The sequence below is a fragment of the Serinus canaria genome, chromosome 2, assembly GCF_022539315.1.
Source record: "Serinus canaria isolate serCan28SL12 chromosome 2, serCan2020, whole genome shotgun sequence".
Lineage (NCBI taxonomy): Eukaryota > Metazoa > Chordata > Aves > Passeriformes > Fringillidae > Serinus > Serinus canaria.
The window spans coordinates 86,645,734-86,661,570 of record NC_066315.1 but is presented as its reverse complement, the minus strand read 5'-3'; the positions used below and the strand labels follow the sequence as shown (position 1 = coordinate 86,661,570).

Genomic DNA, 15,837 nt, shown 5'->3' with positions numbered 1-15,837 from the left:
AGTGAGCAAAATTGGCATTCTGTGCTGTAAATGAGACACAGAAGCAAGCACTCAACTGTGAGAAAACAGAATATCAGTGAGCTGTGTGTTAATATTTCAATCTATCCTGGGTGCTCTATCCCATTCCCATGCCTGTGTTCCGGCTAGCCTCCCTGCTCAAATTTGAGATCCTGCTTAGGGTGTCTGGGAGAAGCTCTTTGAGATTCTTCAGTTGTAATAAAGGGATTGTTCAGTTTTAATAGCCTTGCCTAGAGCATGTTTAGCTGCCCTGTGGGGACTTTGTGTGTGCTCCAATTCTAAGGTGATATGATTTGCCAGATACATGTTGTGACAGTGCACACTCAAAAAAAATGATCGGAGCTATTACCTGGTCAGTTTAGTATCTGCTGTTAATCATGTGGAAGCTGTAGCTTCTCAAAGACCAGCAATTTTGTTACCGTGAGCAGCAGAAAAAAGCAAATTCATCATTCAACCAAAATGATGAATCTGTAACAAAGTTGGTGTAACTCTATGGACTTTCATTAAAAAAAAAAAAAAAAGATTAACCAATAAAGAGAAATTAGGTACGTAAGCAATACAGAATACATTAGGATGTACATAACAGAAGTAGCTACTAGCTGAGTGAGCAGTAAGAATACATCCAACAGATAAGAGCAAAGAAAATAAGTAGTCAGAGATTGAGTCAGAGGAAGCAGTGCTGAAGTGCTCATTCTTTTATTTGTTCAGTAACTCGATCACACAAGTTAACAGAAGTATTGAACAGAGAGCTAAATACCACGCCTGGCTTGTTCAGGCAGTAGAAATATGGAAATGACAATAACAGTGAAGAGACAAGTCACGGTAATTAAGAAATAAGAACAAAGTGATATTGAAGGTGGGAATAATTGACTGAAAGGTTGAAAGAAAAGCCAGGAAAAGCGAGATGCAGAAAACTCATTTCCACCTATTTCCACCTTCCTGTTTTCCTTTAAGTTTTTCTGTACTTGAAAAGAAAATGTATTGTGTTATGTTATGGACAAGAATAACATTCCGAACTGCTGATATATAGAGGCAACCTAAGGTCCTTCACAGTCCAGATGTTAGCTTTGAGCCCTGCCCTTTGGGAGATGGTGGGAGAATGTTTCCAGATGCTTCAGAAGAGTTGATGGGAGCTGACAATACAAGAGCAGCTGGGAGAACATTTCAAAGATGGAAAAAGGGGATATGAAAAATGGGAAGCTTTGCTTCTCTGAATATATGTCATGAAACTTTGGAGGAAAAGGTTCATTTGGGGGTTTTGACAATAGTAGTTTCACAGAAGTGAGGATTCTTTGATCTTTGCAAGTTCTTTCGCATTTCAATCACCTTGTGTTCTCAGGATTGTGTTAGTCAAAAAAATTTCTTTAGGCTACCTGGATTTTTAGTTCTGTACTAGTCGTATTGATAAGGTCTCCTTGTATCACTTTTTAGGAAGAGGCTTACAGGCTAATTGTTTTTAACAGACAGTTACATTACAAGGTTGTGGAATAGCTAGGCTTGTAATAGTATAATGCAGAAAAGAAAGTCTAATTTGTGAAGACTTTTAGATCTAATTGAGATTAAAATGTTGAGTGAGGGAAGAATTAATGTGGCTGCTGCTCTTCAAAAATATTAATTTGAAAGTTTTTGATCCCCTTCTGTTACAAAAGGAGATATATGGTCTGATCAAAATTTGAAAATAAAGTGACTCTGTCTGCAGTACTGTAGGTTGTTTGGGGGAAAAAAAATAAGGGTTTCAGTTAGGTAGTTGCACCTATAGATCCTATAGGTCAACTTTCAATGTGCCCAGAAATATGTAACTGCAGGATTGGCAAGTTCAGAATGCTCATAATAATCAGATAACTACCAAACCCTGCTTAAAATATATGAGGAGTATAAAGAAGGTAAATATCAAATTAAATTTAGTCAAAAGTCATGCATAGTTTTTACAAATAATTCCTTTTCTCTGAAAATTAAGCACATATTTATTTTAGTTTGGAGAACTATATTTTCCTTGGTGTGTGATTTTTTAATGCATGTCCTTCAAGGAAGAGTAAATGTCAGCTTTGTTTACCATGAACACAGACAGAGGAGTAGGATTTTCTCCTCCCATCCTTGTAGATCCTTTCCTGTCATTGCTCAGGAAAAAAGGAAGCTGTGGAACTGTTAGTCCTGTTCAATAATACTGTCTAATCAGCAGTTTCACTGAACATCCATAAATGTTTGTGTTTTCTTTCCTCCACAGAGTCAATACAAATTTGTTTGTGAAGCTATTCTTCGTGTTTACAAAGAAGGATTGGTTCGACCACTGGATTCCAGTTAGCACAGCAGTGAAGGATGATTTTTATTTTTTTTTTGGCCTAAAAAGCCTGCTCTTTAAGTAAGGCAAGGGCTTGTTTCTGTAAGCAACTAGAATGGACTAGAAGCCCATGTAAAGACAGATGAGCACATTTGAACTGTGGCACTTTAAATTTCTCAAGAAGATTGCTAAATCATGTACAGTATAACAAAGTCACATAGATAAATATATGACAGCAATTGTGTGTAATATGCTTTATTCACATAGACAACCATAAACAATCATGGAAACCTTAACACACATCTTTTACTGCCTTAAAACGCCCTTTACTTTGGAAGTTACAAAGTTCCTTGTGTTTCCTTTGAAATAGCAAAAGGAAAACTCCTATTATTGAAATGATTCATCTTAATAAGGTATTTAATATATTTGTACCATATGAAAGCTCATTGAAGGTGAATATTTTTAATTTTCTTATTGGGATACTAAATATCCATGGAACTGTAACCTTGACTAAAAGGCTGACGAAGAGCTTTAAAGGCTAATGCATAACTACTGTACACTGAGCTGGAGAAATTTAGTATTCAGTTACCATAAATCTATTAGTGAGTATGCCAGCTGTTATAATATGCTGCTTAGAAATCACATCTACTGTATGTGATGTGAAAATAATGCTGCAGTTAGGCATTTATGCAGATGGTACAGTCTTCATCTTCTGTTGATCAATTTTAGTTGCAACTTGGCCTTTTGACAGTGACCTACTTCTTACAGTTTTAATTATTGCACTCCTTTTCTTCTGTTTCTGCTGTCCATCTCCTTTATAGTTTTCACTGCTGTTTCTATGTGTGTACTGAAAATATTTTAACTTAAAATGAGGTTTAATTCTCTGTCATGTTTGTTTCCATGTGTATTTATGAGTTCTCAGATGTGAATGTGGAATAATGTTGCACACAAGTACTAGACTTTTGACTTACTGTATATGCAAAGTAGTCGAATCCAATACTGGAAGAAAAATTACTACTGAACCCATCAAATATGTTGCTGCTATTTCAAGGTGTGAAGCTTACAAGGGCACAGGTGTTGCTAGTGTTCAGATGGTGATAAAATGTTGACTTGCTGCCCTCCATCAAAGCGCTCTTATCCAGCGAAACACGACTCCCTTTTGCAAGAGTTCTCCAGATTTACTGTGTTTCTTGCTTAATCAGAAATGCAGTTAAATTCACCTGAAGATTTACATGGAAAGAAAGAATGAATTTGTACATTGATGAATAATTCACCCTAAGGTACACTGGTCTATATTTCATTTCAGATGGGAGAATTGGACTTTCTGAACAGTATAACCACATTTGTATAAACTTAAATTATTTTGTGTGTGCTTTTTGATTAACCTGAGATAGTTATTAATTTTTTAATAGTGTTTAAAAAATATTATAAGGGACTGTTTAAAACTCTGCTATTTAAAAATTAGTCCTAAATAGGGAAAAATTTTTATGGGGCATATTAGCCAGATGTTTATATGTATAAAGAAAAAATTAGATAATTTTTTTTTCAGAGAGGTATATATGCACACACATATTCAAATGTATTTTAGAATTATGGTTTGTATTATGGATATTATCATTTATAGCTGGAGTTTCATTATAGAAACTATCACAGCTGTACAATATGCATCTCTCATGTTACTGGAAGTCTATTTTTTTTTCCCTCAAGAGGTAACTAGAAAGTGCATGTAGGATGAGCTGAATTGCTGACTTGTCTTTTTCAGGCTTGATCCTTTCTCCAAGATTACATTTTTAGCTATAGCTGAAGAGGATGTCTGGTTACTGGTTATTGATCAAAACTCTTTAATTGAGATGTGCAATCTCATCTCAATTAAAACTCTTTAATTGAGATGAGATTGCACATCTCAATTAAAGAGTTTTAATTGAGATGTGCAGAGTAGTTGGTAACATGGAAACCTTCTTGGCTTTGTTTGGTTGAATGGTGAATAGGTTTGTGCTCATCTTTACATAGTGCATTCCAAATTTCACTTTGAATGGAGTTTTCTGTAATATTTTGGATCATTGTCATCTTGCTTGATTGGGCATAGATTAAAAACTAAAAGACTGGTTCACTCTTATCTTGCTAAATTGTATCAGGTAGCTTAATCAGTCAGTGACTCCAAATGTTAAGTGGTAGTGGACGTGCACATATTACTTGGGAAGCTTTGTTACGTGTGTGCCTGTCTGTTAAAACATCTCTTTTATTTTTTTAAGTATTCCCCTGCCCAGGTCCCTTGCCCAGGTCCCCTGTCCAGAGTCATCCCTTTCAGCTGGCTTTTAAATGACTTGCATTTAATAGTTTGTCAAGAAGTGAAAAAAGGCAAGAAAATAAATTGTAAGAAAATATTTAGAGCGTCATTGTGACATCCGTGTCTTTCGTGGAAGTACTCATGATTTCTTTGTGTTCAAGGTTATTCCTATATTCCAATTGCTATTTATGTATCTTCATATTTAATATGTGCCTACTAAAGCACTGTAAATGTATTTCTTGTCTAACTCCAGTCTCAAGATACATGGTATAGGCTTGACTTGGGTTCGTATGTGTGCATTTAGAGGATGACTGTCATATTGTGACAACAAATGCTGCTCTTGTTTTGGTAAACTTGGATGGGTTTGGTAATACTATTGGGGAGCTCTTGGATTTTAATAACTTGTTTGAAATTGCTGGCCACAGAGAGAATGCTCAAAGCTATATAAATAGTAAGCTCTATAAGTTTTTTGTTTGTTTTTTTTTTTTAATACCTAGGAGGAAATATTAACTACACAAGTATCTTGTATATTGTGTCCATCTTTATTTCAGTCTTGCTGGGTTTTGCACATGTACCTGTTGGGTCCATATGGGAGAATTGAAGGGGTTTTGTCTTATCTCTGTTGTGTGATGACTTTGCACTGAATTAAGTATGCCTTAGATCTGATCTTGCAATGAAAGCATAATTATGAAAACATCTTACTGCCGGCTTTTGTTTTCACAAAAATTAGGAAATCACAAAGATAAAGATTTAAATGGTTGGTTTGGGGGGATTTTGGTGGGAGTTAAAACTTGTGAGCCCAAAGATTTTAATTGCCAAGCAGTTGGCAAGTGGTAGAAGATGCTGTGAAGAAAAGATTCTGTATAACCTTCTTAAACATTTTACCCTTGATTTTTCCTGTGCTGGCATGGTCATGAAAATAAGTATTCAAAATGTCTGGTGTGGTGGTGGTGGATGAAGAGGGAACAATAAACCCTTGATGTTTTCATCACTGTGAAATACACTAACATTTATTTCTACAGAATTAAACAAATTTTAACTTAGTAGCTTTATATTTGATGTGGAAGTAACTAAACTGCCTATTCAGTGTGTCTTCAGAAATCTCAAAGGGGAACACTTCTGAGATAGAGGTGAAAAAGACAAGTCTTGCTATTTGTTAAAAATAAGAAAAACAGTGCCCTAAACCATGAATGCCTTTTGTGTAACCAGATGTATGAAATACAAGTCATTAAAATACAACCAAACCTTGAATAGTGGTGGTGTTTTACAAAAAAAGAAAAAAAAATTGCAATCTAGGGGTTTGCTTTTAATATCCTGTCTTTTAGGTGTTGATACTAAATTGTATGCAGTCAAAATGTACCCAAAAATTCAGCAATAAGTCTTCATATACACTCAGTTTTTTAAGTGTTGGTTTTCCTTTTTTGCCTCATATTTCCTCCTATGCAGTACTTAAAGTGGTTAAATATATATCTATTTTAAAAGAACTCTAGTTCTGGACTTTATAATGAACTGTGCATTGGCTTTATAGTATGATACTTTTTTACAAAAAAGCTATTCCCTGTAGACAGTATTCTTATGTCAGGCTAAATGCATAAATGTTAAAAATAGATGTACATGGTTCATACTCAGTCAATTATAATTTAAACATAGTTGTTTCACTGATAATGGCTTTATTTTTCTATCCTGAAATGCAGCATTTAAGTGTAAGTTTATTTAGTTCTTTCAGCCTTTCCAGAAAACATGTGCTGGGGAATGTTTATATTTTGATTCGTAACCCACAACCAGTCTACTTGGTTAAAAGCATTTATTAATTGAAGCTATATAGAAGGTAAAGGTTTCATTAAATATTTTGTTCAAAGGCCAAGTGAATGATTAATTCATTATATAAAACGATGATTTGATTATATGGGTTTCTTGCATTTAAGTTCTGACACTGATAGTGCTCAGCCATCTCAATAGCTGTCTGTTTTAACTGTAGTTTACATTAACAGTTTAAATATACAGCTGTAATGCAATATGATTTAGTTTTAGAGTACATAACACTGTATAAGCTTCAAACAGTAATATCTACAATCTTGAAGCCTGTCATTCTAAAGAAAAAGTAAGTTTCTGTGAATCAAAAGAAGAAGTACTACATAATATCAATGGATTTAACCATTTTTCAGCTCAGACTACTGTGCTACATTGCTACTCAATGCTACTGTGACAGTAGCATTCTTACCACTCATATAAAGAGCAAATGTTCAAATGCTGAGGATCAGTAATATGGGAAAAAACAAATTGTATGGACTGTAAGAGACCGAAGGAAATATTGTTGTCCTTTTGTTTTTTTTTTTTTTTAAGACGAATTCATCTCAAGAGGGGACATTTGCTTGCAGACTACTTGACTCAGAGTAGTCTTAGTTTGTGCTTTATTTTGGGTTTAGATGCAGGTTAACCTTTCATTAAAGTTGTATTTAAAATAGTAAAGTGTTTATTTTAATAGACATTAGTGAAACACTTCAGTTTGCTGTTAACTGTTTAACTTCTGCTTACTTGACTTACATGATTCTGTTTCTTGAAATGTTATTGTTTTGCCTTATAAAATCCCTTTGAGGTTTCCTCCAAGTGTGAAACTGGCTTTGTCTCAGGCAGGCAAAGTGATGTTACTGTTGCTTTAGAAAGGATATTTTTCTTTCACCTGCTTAAGGGCCAGTGTGGTGTTCAGACCAGTCTCAAACTGATCTCTTTTCTAAACAGTGCTGCTAGCAGTGGTCGAAATAAAGCTATATGGAAAAGCATGTAAGAAATGTTTTCCTTGGAGCAGATAAGACCTGGGTTTAACTTAAATATAAAAGAAAAAAAATCAAACATTGTGAACATGAAAATGCTTTTGACAGATAAAGTAGGGGTGGAAAAGGTATTATTTTTTTTACTCTTTTCCCTTTAAAACACTTCTCTGTTTTAAACACATCATTTCTCTTAGAACAATTTCTTTAGTAAAAAGCCATACTGTTGGTCGTAGGATTTAAAATTATTTTCTAGGTGGGTTTGACAAAAATTAAGTGGAACATTTTCCTCATCTACTGGTTTGTGCTCTTAAGTAATATTAAAAAAAAACCCTTAAAAATTTTCCTCTTAGAAATGATATTGTCTGTTTTCATTTGATGTCTTTTCCTGAGACATAAATGGAACCTGCATTTTGGCTGGGTTGCCCTGCTGTTGAGGTTGCTTGCAACCCTGTTGAGGTTGACCTGCATGTTTAAGAGGAAGATGCTTTGTTAGGGCTATTAAACCCATCGCCTACATCAGTTACCAACTTAAGCCAGAGTAGCATCATATTTCTATCAGTCTATTGCAGTATAAACATTTTGTAAATAGTCCTTGGAGCTTGCTCTCCTAAGCATCAGGAAGTATTCTTGCACCAAGCTAGAATTTATGCTTTAAATAAAAATTTTTAAAAAAATTTAAAAAAAATATAAATCTTCCAGTAAGGAATGACTATTTACCAAATTCTGTACAAAATGTACCTTGTAAAAGTACATTTTCCTTGTAAAAGGAAAAAAAAAATTAGTTTTTCTTACAAGATGCAAAGATTAGCTGCTAGAAGTACCTTCTTATCTGTGGGGGCAGCTTACCTAGTCATAAAGCAAATTGGCTCTCAGCTAGCGTGCAGTATGGCCACTAAAGCACAGAAAGTGCATCATCAGCCCAAATGCCTCATTATTTGTCAACTTTCTTGCACATGGCTAGTTGCAGTCCTGATTCAGGAAGTAAGGAAAAAAGGCTGCCTTCCTTTGGGAAAGAGACTGAAATATCCTGCATGGTAAATCCACAGCCTACATTGATCTTTGTGGGGTTGTACTTGTATTACCTAACTTGAGCAGTCTAGTTCAAAGTGAGATCAGGTCTATCTGCATGGGTTTGCAGGGATATCAAAGCACTCCATTCCAAAAACCCAAAAAGCTCAGCCCAGCAGTGTTAATTGCAGTGGGCTTCATTTGCTTCAGTTAACCAGCAGGTGAGTGTGGCAGCACTTGGCTTGGTCCTGATCAGGGCCCTTGTAATTCAGAGCTTTGCATACATGATTGAAAACTTGGGGTTCAGCAGGAACTGAATTACTGTCTGTGGAAATTAGGTGGGGAATTGGTGTATGCACTCAAATGTAAATCTATTTCTAATCCCAGTTTTGCAAAATAAATGAAGAGTATCAGTGCTTACATTCCAGTAACCTGCGCAGTGAGCACTAAACATAATTTATTAAGGTTTTCTCTCTGCACTGTGTAACCTCAATAGAGAAATACAAGGTATATAATGGGGACACTCCTATAAAAGCTTTAAAAATCTGCCAGCCATTAATTCTCACAAACAATGTAATGGTTAAAACTGACCTTGATTACAACTGATATGGAAATGTGTTTATAGTAGTGGGATAAATTGCATAACAGTTGGAAAAGTTGAAGTTGTTTGGGTTTTTTTTTGCAAGATTTGAAGAAAATTTCACTATTCTAGTCACTAAGCTTGTATTTTCATAAAAGTTCAGTTAGCATTTTTGTCAGAGAGTTTTGTCAGCAAAATCTTGGAAGAGAATATCTATTTAGGGACTCTACTGGAGGTTTTTAATTTTTTTTTTCTTTTTCCTGTAGCACTCTATAGTTTCTTCTAAGATCTTAGGTGCCAGTGCATTAAAGGAATAAAAGAATGTATTTGATGTATTTGGAAGGTAAGGAAAGAGGTTATTTTGAACCCTAAGCTGTACTTTTCTTTTAAATCATTTGAAATGTAAATTGATGTTGATATTACAAAGTTTAATTTATTGTTTAAAAGTGTAGACACCTCTTGAATGTATAATTTTTCTTTTTTATTTTTATAGGAATAAAGGGTTGTTTAATGTTTTCAGTAGAGCTTTCTTGGGGTTTGGAACTGTTTTGAACAAAAATATACCCACCATTTTATGCATATTGGTTATATGGCTAATGGTCAAATAAAGCATTTTTGGCTATATGGTTTTACTGTGGCTTATTCAAAAAGTAAATAAGAATTACATTTAAAAGTTACTGGCCTTTTTGACAGGAAAGGAATCATCTAAGAAATCACACATTAATCCAGCTTGAATTTTATCTAAGCGATCAAGCTTGTATGGGAAATGTCTGGTCTATATACTGCAGTAAAAAAAAGAAACCAAGCAAGTCACAAACTCTTAGGAATATTTCACTTGCAACAAAGCTATATGAAAAAGGATTGTCTTGATTAATTAGATGAATAAACCTTTGCAGTCATGTCATGCAAGGCCACATAACCATTTGAGTGCAGATTTTCTTTTTTGCTCAAGTGCAGATTTTCTTTTTTGCTCCTACGTATGAAATCTGCAGCCTGCCCTTCCTCTTGGGATTTCACATGTTCTCAGGGGACTCACCAGGCATGCCTGAGAATCTTCTACACCGTCTGTTGCCCCATGGTGGTGATCACGTTTTCACAACGTATCAGAGCCCAGTGATGTTGCTCTTGAATTATTGCTGTTTACATGCATATTGAAATGCAAGTTCATAAGTTTCAAAATAGAGAACACGTTGAGTGAAACACTAACAGATGGATAGAGCATTGACCTGAAAATATGTTTGGGATTTTGTTAAGAACTGGGATGGTTGTCAGCCAGCACGTTTTGCTGTTTACAAGGCGTGGCTCTGCCTACTGATTAGTCTTTTCAAGCTTGAGGCCAATAACCCTTCATGATGAAGTTATGAATTCAATAAAATCTCAGTGAAAGGGAGCACAAGGCCAAAACCACCTGTCTGGACAGCTTGGAACGGGATAAGCGTGCACATTGGAATCTCTTATAGGTACATGGAGAGCTATCCAAGATGAAGGTTTTGCTGGAAATCTAAATGGAGCAATTTATGGAAAGATGTACTGGTATCTTCACAGCTTGATAGCAAGACGGTGCAGGAAGGGCCTTTGGAGGAAAAAAGGCAGAAGTAAACTCTGAGCTTGTAGCTGTATCATGGCTGATTGCTAGAGGGGAGAAGAGGGCTTTAACTTGCTGGGTGTTACAAGTGATTTTTGGACATGAAGGAGTTCCATTCCTCCATACAAGGTAATCCTTTAAAATACTTATGGTACTGGCTACCAGAGGAGTGAGGTGCTTCACCAGGGAGTCAGGAGTGTGGAAGGAATGCCTTTATGTAACTCAAAAGACACCTAACAAGCAGTCATAGGCAAGAGAACCTCCCTTTTAACAGTCTTGCTTGAATTTGTAAAAATTGGAAATATAAATGTCAAATGGCATTCCCCAGTATATACGTTATTTTCATGTCTAGCTTTTTCATGCCTTAGTTCAGTGATATAAGCATTTTCAGGCAGTGAATCAATTTAGCTTATCTTCCTTTTAGTACTCAAAGTAAAATATTTTAACTAGTACAATAAAAATTATCAATATCTGGTTTCATGTCCATTTATAATTAAGTTGGTTTTTTTTTTGGTCAGTCCTAGTATAATGTAATTTAACTGGGTTTCATGTGCTAAAAAATATGCGGTGGCATGTGCAAAAGCCAATCTGCTAAGAAAACTTGTTTCTTCATTTTGAGTGGCAAAATTAAGAGTTCACAATTTGTTAAAATGAACCCTGTGAGAATAACTGAAAGTCCTTGGGGGAGACTGGGACCACTGCCTCTGGTGTCTGGGTTCAGAGCCAGTTCAGATTCCTAGGTCCATCTTCAGGAATAAGGGGCGCCAATATTCCGCTGGAGCATGATAAAAGGCCAGACTCCTCTGTACACTCCTGTACCCTTGTGTGGCCTGACAGTGCTGCTGGGGAGCTCAAAGGTCTGCAACACTATTTTTAAGCAAAGGTGTTCTGATTTACTTCTGTTTTATTGTATTTAGCACCCACCCACGAAAGATGCAGCATCACTTATAACAGGAGCCTTTTAGTTCATCTGTGCATCAGCTGCAGTTTAAAACATTAGTTAATTGGCACTGATAGAAAAAGGTTTCCTCAGCACTAGCTGTCTCTCAATCCCAAGGGTTAATTGGTTGAGGACAGTCAGGTTGCACTGGCACAAATGGTGTGAGCTGGGGTGTCAGATGGTAATAACAGGATGGAAAGGCATGTGAAAACCCTCACGGTATACTTTGATGTAGCCCAGAGTGCTGTGGGAATAGGAATGCTGATTGCTAATGGGTTTGTTCCTGTTTAAGTGTAATTTTGACCTTCAGAGCTTTCTGTGTCAGTACAAATGTCCTGTTCTTTTAGACCTGGTAAATTCTCATTTAAATACTGAATGTTACTCCTTGCTAAGTAGTTTGTCCTTTTTGAGCATGAGAGTCCTCAGCTCTGGTCTGGGTGACTCTGTTCATGCATGTTCATACAAATGTCATGGAAATGTAGTGGAGCTCTTTAGCTTTGCATTCAATTATACAGATTCCAAGTTAGCACATAAGGTTGCTGCTTTCAAATGGGCCAATTTGCTTATGTATAATACTTAGCTTAAAAGGATTCAGTGATTCCAGCATTCAGGTAGTCGTGCCAAAAACTGAAATACATTTTGCCTACAAAGTTACTTGTTGCTGCCTCCTGACTGGTTGTGAATGGGGGTTTTTTTGAGGTTTTTTCTTTTTAGAAGAGTCAGGGCTTAATTTTCATCTGTCCTGCTGGGTTGATTTCATCTGTCCTGCTGGGCTGATTTTTCATTTGTTTTGTGATGTTTTTTGTGTTTTGTTTTGGGTTTTGGTTTTTTTTTTTTTCCTGTTCTGTTTTGGGCTTTTTTTTTTTTCGTTTTAGAAACACTATTACAAGAAAACCTCCCCACATTCTACTGCTGAGGACACTTGCATTTTGAGTAGAGGATGTTGTTTTGTCCTCCATAAGAACAGCTCTCAGTACTGTGATATTCCATCTCTGCTAACTCAGTAACTCTGCCTGCTCTATCAAATGAGATGTCAGTGCATGAGCAAATGTCTCAACCTGTCTCAGGAACCCAGCTGGGAAAGTGCCACCTCTCTAGGAACTCTTTCTTATACAGGGGATATTCCCCCTACTTTGGTAAGAAAAGCAGGAAGTGAGGAGAAGTAGAACTTCCAGCTGAAGGAAAGTTAGGACAGAACATAGCCTAGATGTTATGCAGGAAACCTAGAGAACCCAAGTGTTATTAGACCTGCTGAAGACTGGAGAATAACCATTTACAAGGAGCTTGCTATGCTTCCTCCTCCCCATTCCCCTTGGATTTTTACTAATGGAAACAAGCTCTCCATCTTCAATCCCTGTGGCAGGGAGTGCCACAGCCAGTCTGAGTTCCCTTTCAAAGTCATCTGTTCTCTCGTGGCCTGATGCAGATCATGCTGGATTTTTCCTGTTTGGCCTCTGCTACTCAACTTCACCCTCTATGGGCAGCAACTGCTCAGAACTGGCCTGGCTTAAAAATCCTCAGCTGTGTAACTAAGAAGCTCCATCTTGGCAAGTGCTCTGACAGGAGTCCTAGAGATTTGTTTAAATGGCATTTCTTTCAAATATTATCTCTTTATCAAGACAGGATAGGAGAGGGGTGTATGGAGAGAGAGGTAGATGTGTCTGTGAGCACATGTATAGAAAGAGAAAACAGAACATTTAAGTGAATGACAAAAGTAGCTCCAAAAATGGGCAGAGGAACACATATTCAGTTTGACATCTCAACCATAAACTGTATTAAAAAGGGTCAGTCTAAAATGAAGCTGGCCATACAGATAATATAAATAATGCATATAAAAAAGGAGTGGGTTTTTTCTAGCGTGCTACAGTAGTTTTTGTACTGAAGTAAAAACTTGATTCAAACTAATGAAAAAAAAATCTGTATATAAGCTGGTTTTATTATTTATATGCATAGGATTTTGCTTTTGTAGATTCTTGTAATACATGCATAATTTACTACTTCAAGTGACACTGAATCTTGCTTGCTTTACTGCCATCTGCATAAACTGTTTGCTCTTCTGTCATGACAAGGTTATGTAGATTGAGGATTATTTTAAGGGTAATGATTTAGGAAAGTGATTTCCTGATATTTCAGAGAGTTTAGATGGCAGAGGATAGAGAAAATGAAATACTTTATGTAGCAATGATTACATTCAGTGTATATCCAAGCACTGGTTTACATATCATGCCTTTTGCCCTGATCAAGCCAATCATTATTCAAGTTTGTAATCTGGTGCAGTTAGGGTGTTTGATGCTGAGCACGTAACTATCAAATGCAATCCCACTTCCACTGAGCTTTCAGGTTAGCTCAGAGGAGGGACAGAGCAGTTTATGCATGCACAGTCAACCCAGTGATGGTATATAAGGAAACAGGTGTGACACAAGGGATAATATAGGAGAAAACTTCATTAATAACTGCTCAATTACAGAAATGAGGCAGATATAACTTCAGCGGATATTTGAAGAGCAGAAGTTTGGCTGTGTAAATGGATGGAATTACCAAAGCATCCAAGTGCAAAGGGAATGATACTGCATGGATGGAACCTGAATTATCCAAGTATAGCAAGCAAGAGAGCATAAAGTCATAGAAACTGGAAGTACAGCACTGGCAACATGCCTTGAGAGGAAGCCCTCAGTGCTTTCTGCACAGAGCCTTTTCTGCAAAGATAATTGAAACCCTGGGCACAACCTTGTTCTCACTGTGCTCCTGTTGCCTCATAGAAATTGCTCCTTAATGAATTGTGCTAATTGTTTAAAATGCTTACAGGAAAAGGTCTTGGTAGATTTCATGCATTCCCTGTTGGGGACAGTGAGAGGATGTAGCTAGAGCTGAAGTTCAGCAGAAGAAGATATGTTTTTGTATTGCTCCCCACAGACAAAGTACTGTGTCTTGTTGCCAAGCAAAGTTGGTTTTACAGTCGTGTGAGATGCAGTAATTTGTATTTCCCCAAGGTTAGGTGCAGAATCTCATGGCCGCAGAGCAAAACTATTGGACAAGGGAAGAGAATTCAAGGGCCAAGTTGTAGTCCTCTGCCTGTGCCAGGGCTGATGCCAGAATTCCCAGGCTGACTACTGGAATGATTTACCCATATTCCACAGGGTGCCCTACCCACAGAAAAAAAACTCAGTGGAGCACAGCACTAGAAGATTTTCACACTATAAATGATTGAATTGCTGGCTGTGGCTGGTGGCAAGGAAGCAATAGGTTTGGATGGCTGCATGAGTACTAGGCAGTTTACAAGATGGTGAAACATTTGTTTATCCCTGGATAAATTTTTCTCACCCTACTCGAGTGTGGCCAACTTGCTGTCCTCTCAAAAAGAAGGATTCATTGCAGAGCTGCACTCTGCTCCCCCTCTAGCAGTGATTGCCCCTTCCTTATCCTAGTTTGCTCTCCTCCATCACTCATAACACATGTGCCTCCCCTGCACATGCAGCATGCACTGCTAAATTCTGGTCATGCTGAGTGGGTAGAAGTGGGTGAGTTGCTGTTGTGCTGGAACAGATGGTGTCTGCAATGCAGCCACTAGTTATGTTCATGTGTTGTAGGAGGTTGCTAAAGGAAAAGGGGAAAATTTAGAGTTTTTGTCGAAAAGGTTGGTTACTTTTCTCCTAATTATTTGGATTGAAACAATTGGAAAGTTGAGGTTAGTTTGTTGGGGTTTTTTCAGTGGCCAGTGGTTGCCAGTTGTTTGATTTATTTAGACGACATGTACTGAGCCAAGGTAACCCAAGGAGAAGGGGAATCTAACCAATGATTTTTTGTCTTCATAGCTAAAATTTCTGAACCACAGTCCACAACTTCCAGGTGTTCCCATCTTCTTCTGTTATATCCCCATCACTTATAGGAAGCAAGACCCCTACTCAGGTCAGCTGCCCCTTATACCATGCCTGCCCAGCCTGGTACCATGGCCTGGAAGCTGCCCACATTCCCTCACAAGGAAAAGCCTGCAGCCACCCACTAGGTTTCCCCTTGGAACCCTGAAATCTCTCATGTCTCTCACCAGAACTTCCCTAGGCCTACACGTCTGTCCATCCTCAGGCAGCTGCAGCACGCAGAATCTCTTCACCACCCTCTGCCCCCAGGGCTGGCATGTTGTGCCCCTGTCCCCAGAGATCCCCTACTCCATGTGGGGAGATAATTCACATATATTTTGTGGTTTTCACGGCTTAATTTTTCTTGCTGAGTGGTGTAAGGTAATTATCAGCCAGTTTCACGTTGTAGATCTCTGCCTGCACCTCCCCACACTCGGCTGTGTGTGGATGGAGGCTGACAACTCTGCCTTTATGAAACCTTCCCTTGCTCAACCCCATGACTAATGCACATAATTA

The 15,837-nt window shown here is 37.4% G+C and overlaps 1 protein-coding gene across 4 annotated transcripts in view; it reads left to right on the top strand.

Annotated features, from left to right (window-relative positions):
- PTPN3 (protein tyrosine phosphatase non-receptor type 3) overlaps nucleotides 1-9,461 on the top strand; it is a 172,752-nt gene extending 163,291 nt beyond the window's left edge. For all 4 annotated transcript variants that reach the window (XM_030228777.2, XM_030228771.2, XM_030228806.2 and 1 more), the window contains one exon: nucleotides 2,243-9,461. In XM_030228777.2, the coding sequence (XP_030084637.2) occupies nucleotides 2,243-2,320 (78 nt within the window). In that variant the 3' untranslated portion in view covers nucleotides 2,321-9,461. The remainder of the gene's footprint in view (nucleotides 1-2,242) is intronic.
- Nucleotides 9,462-15,837: the final 6,376 nt, after the last annotated feature.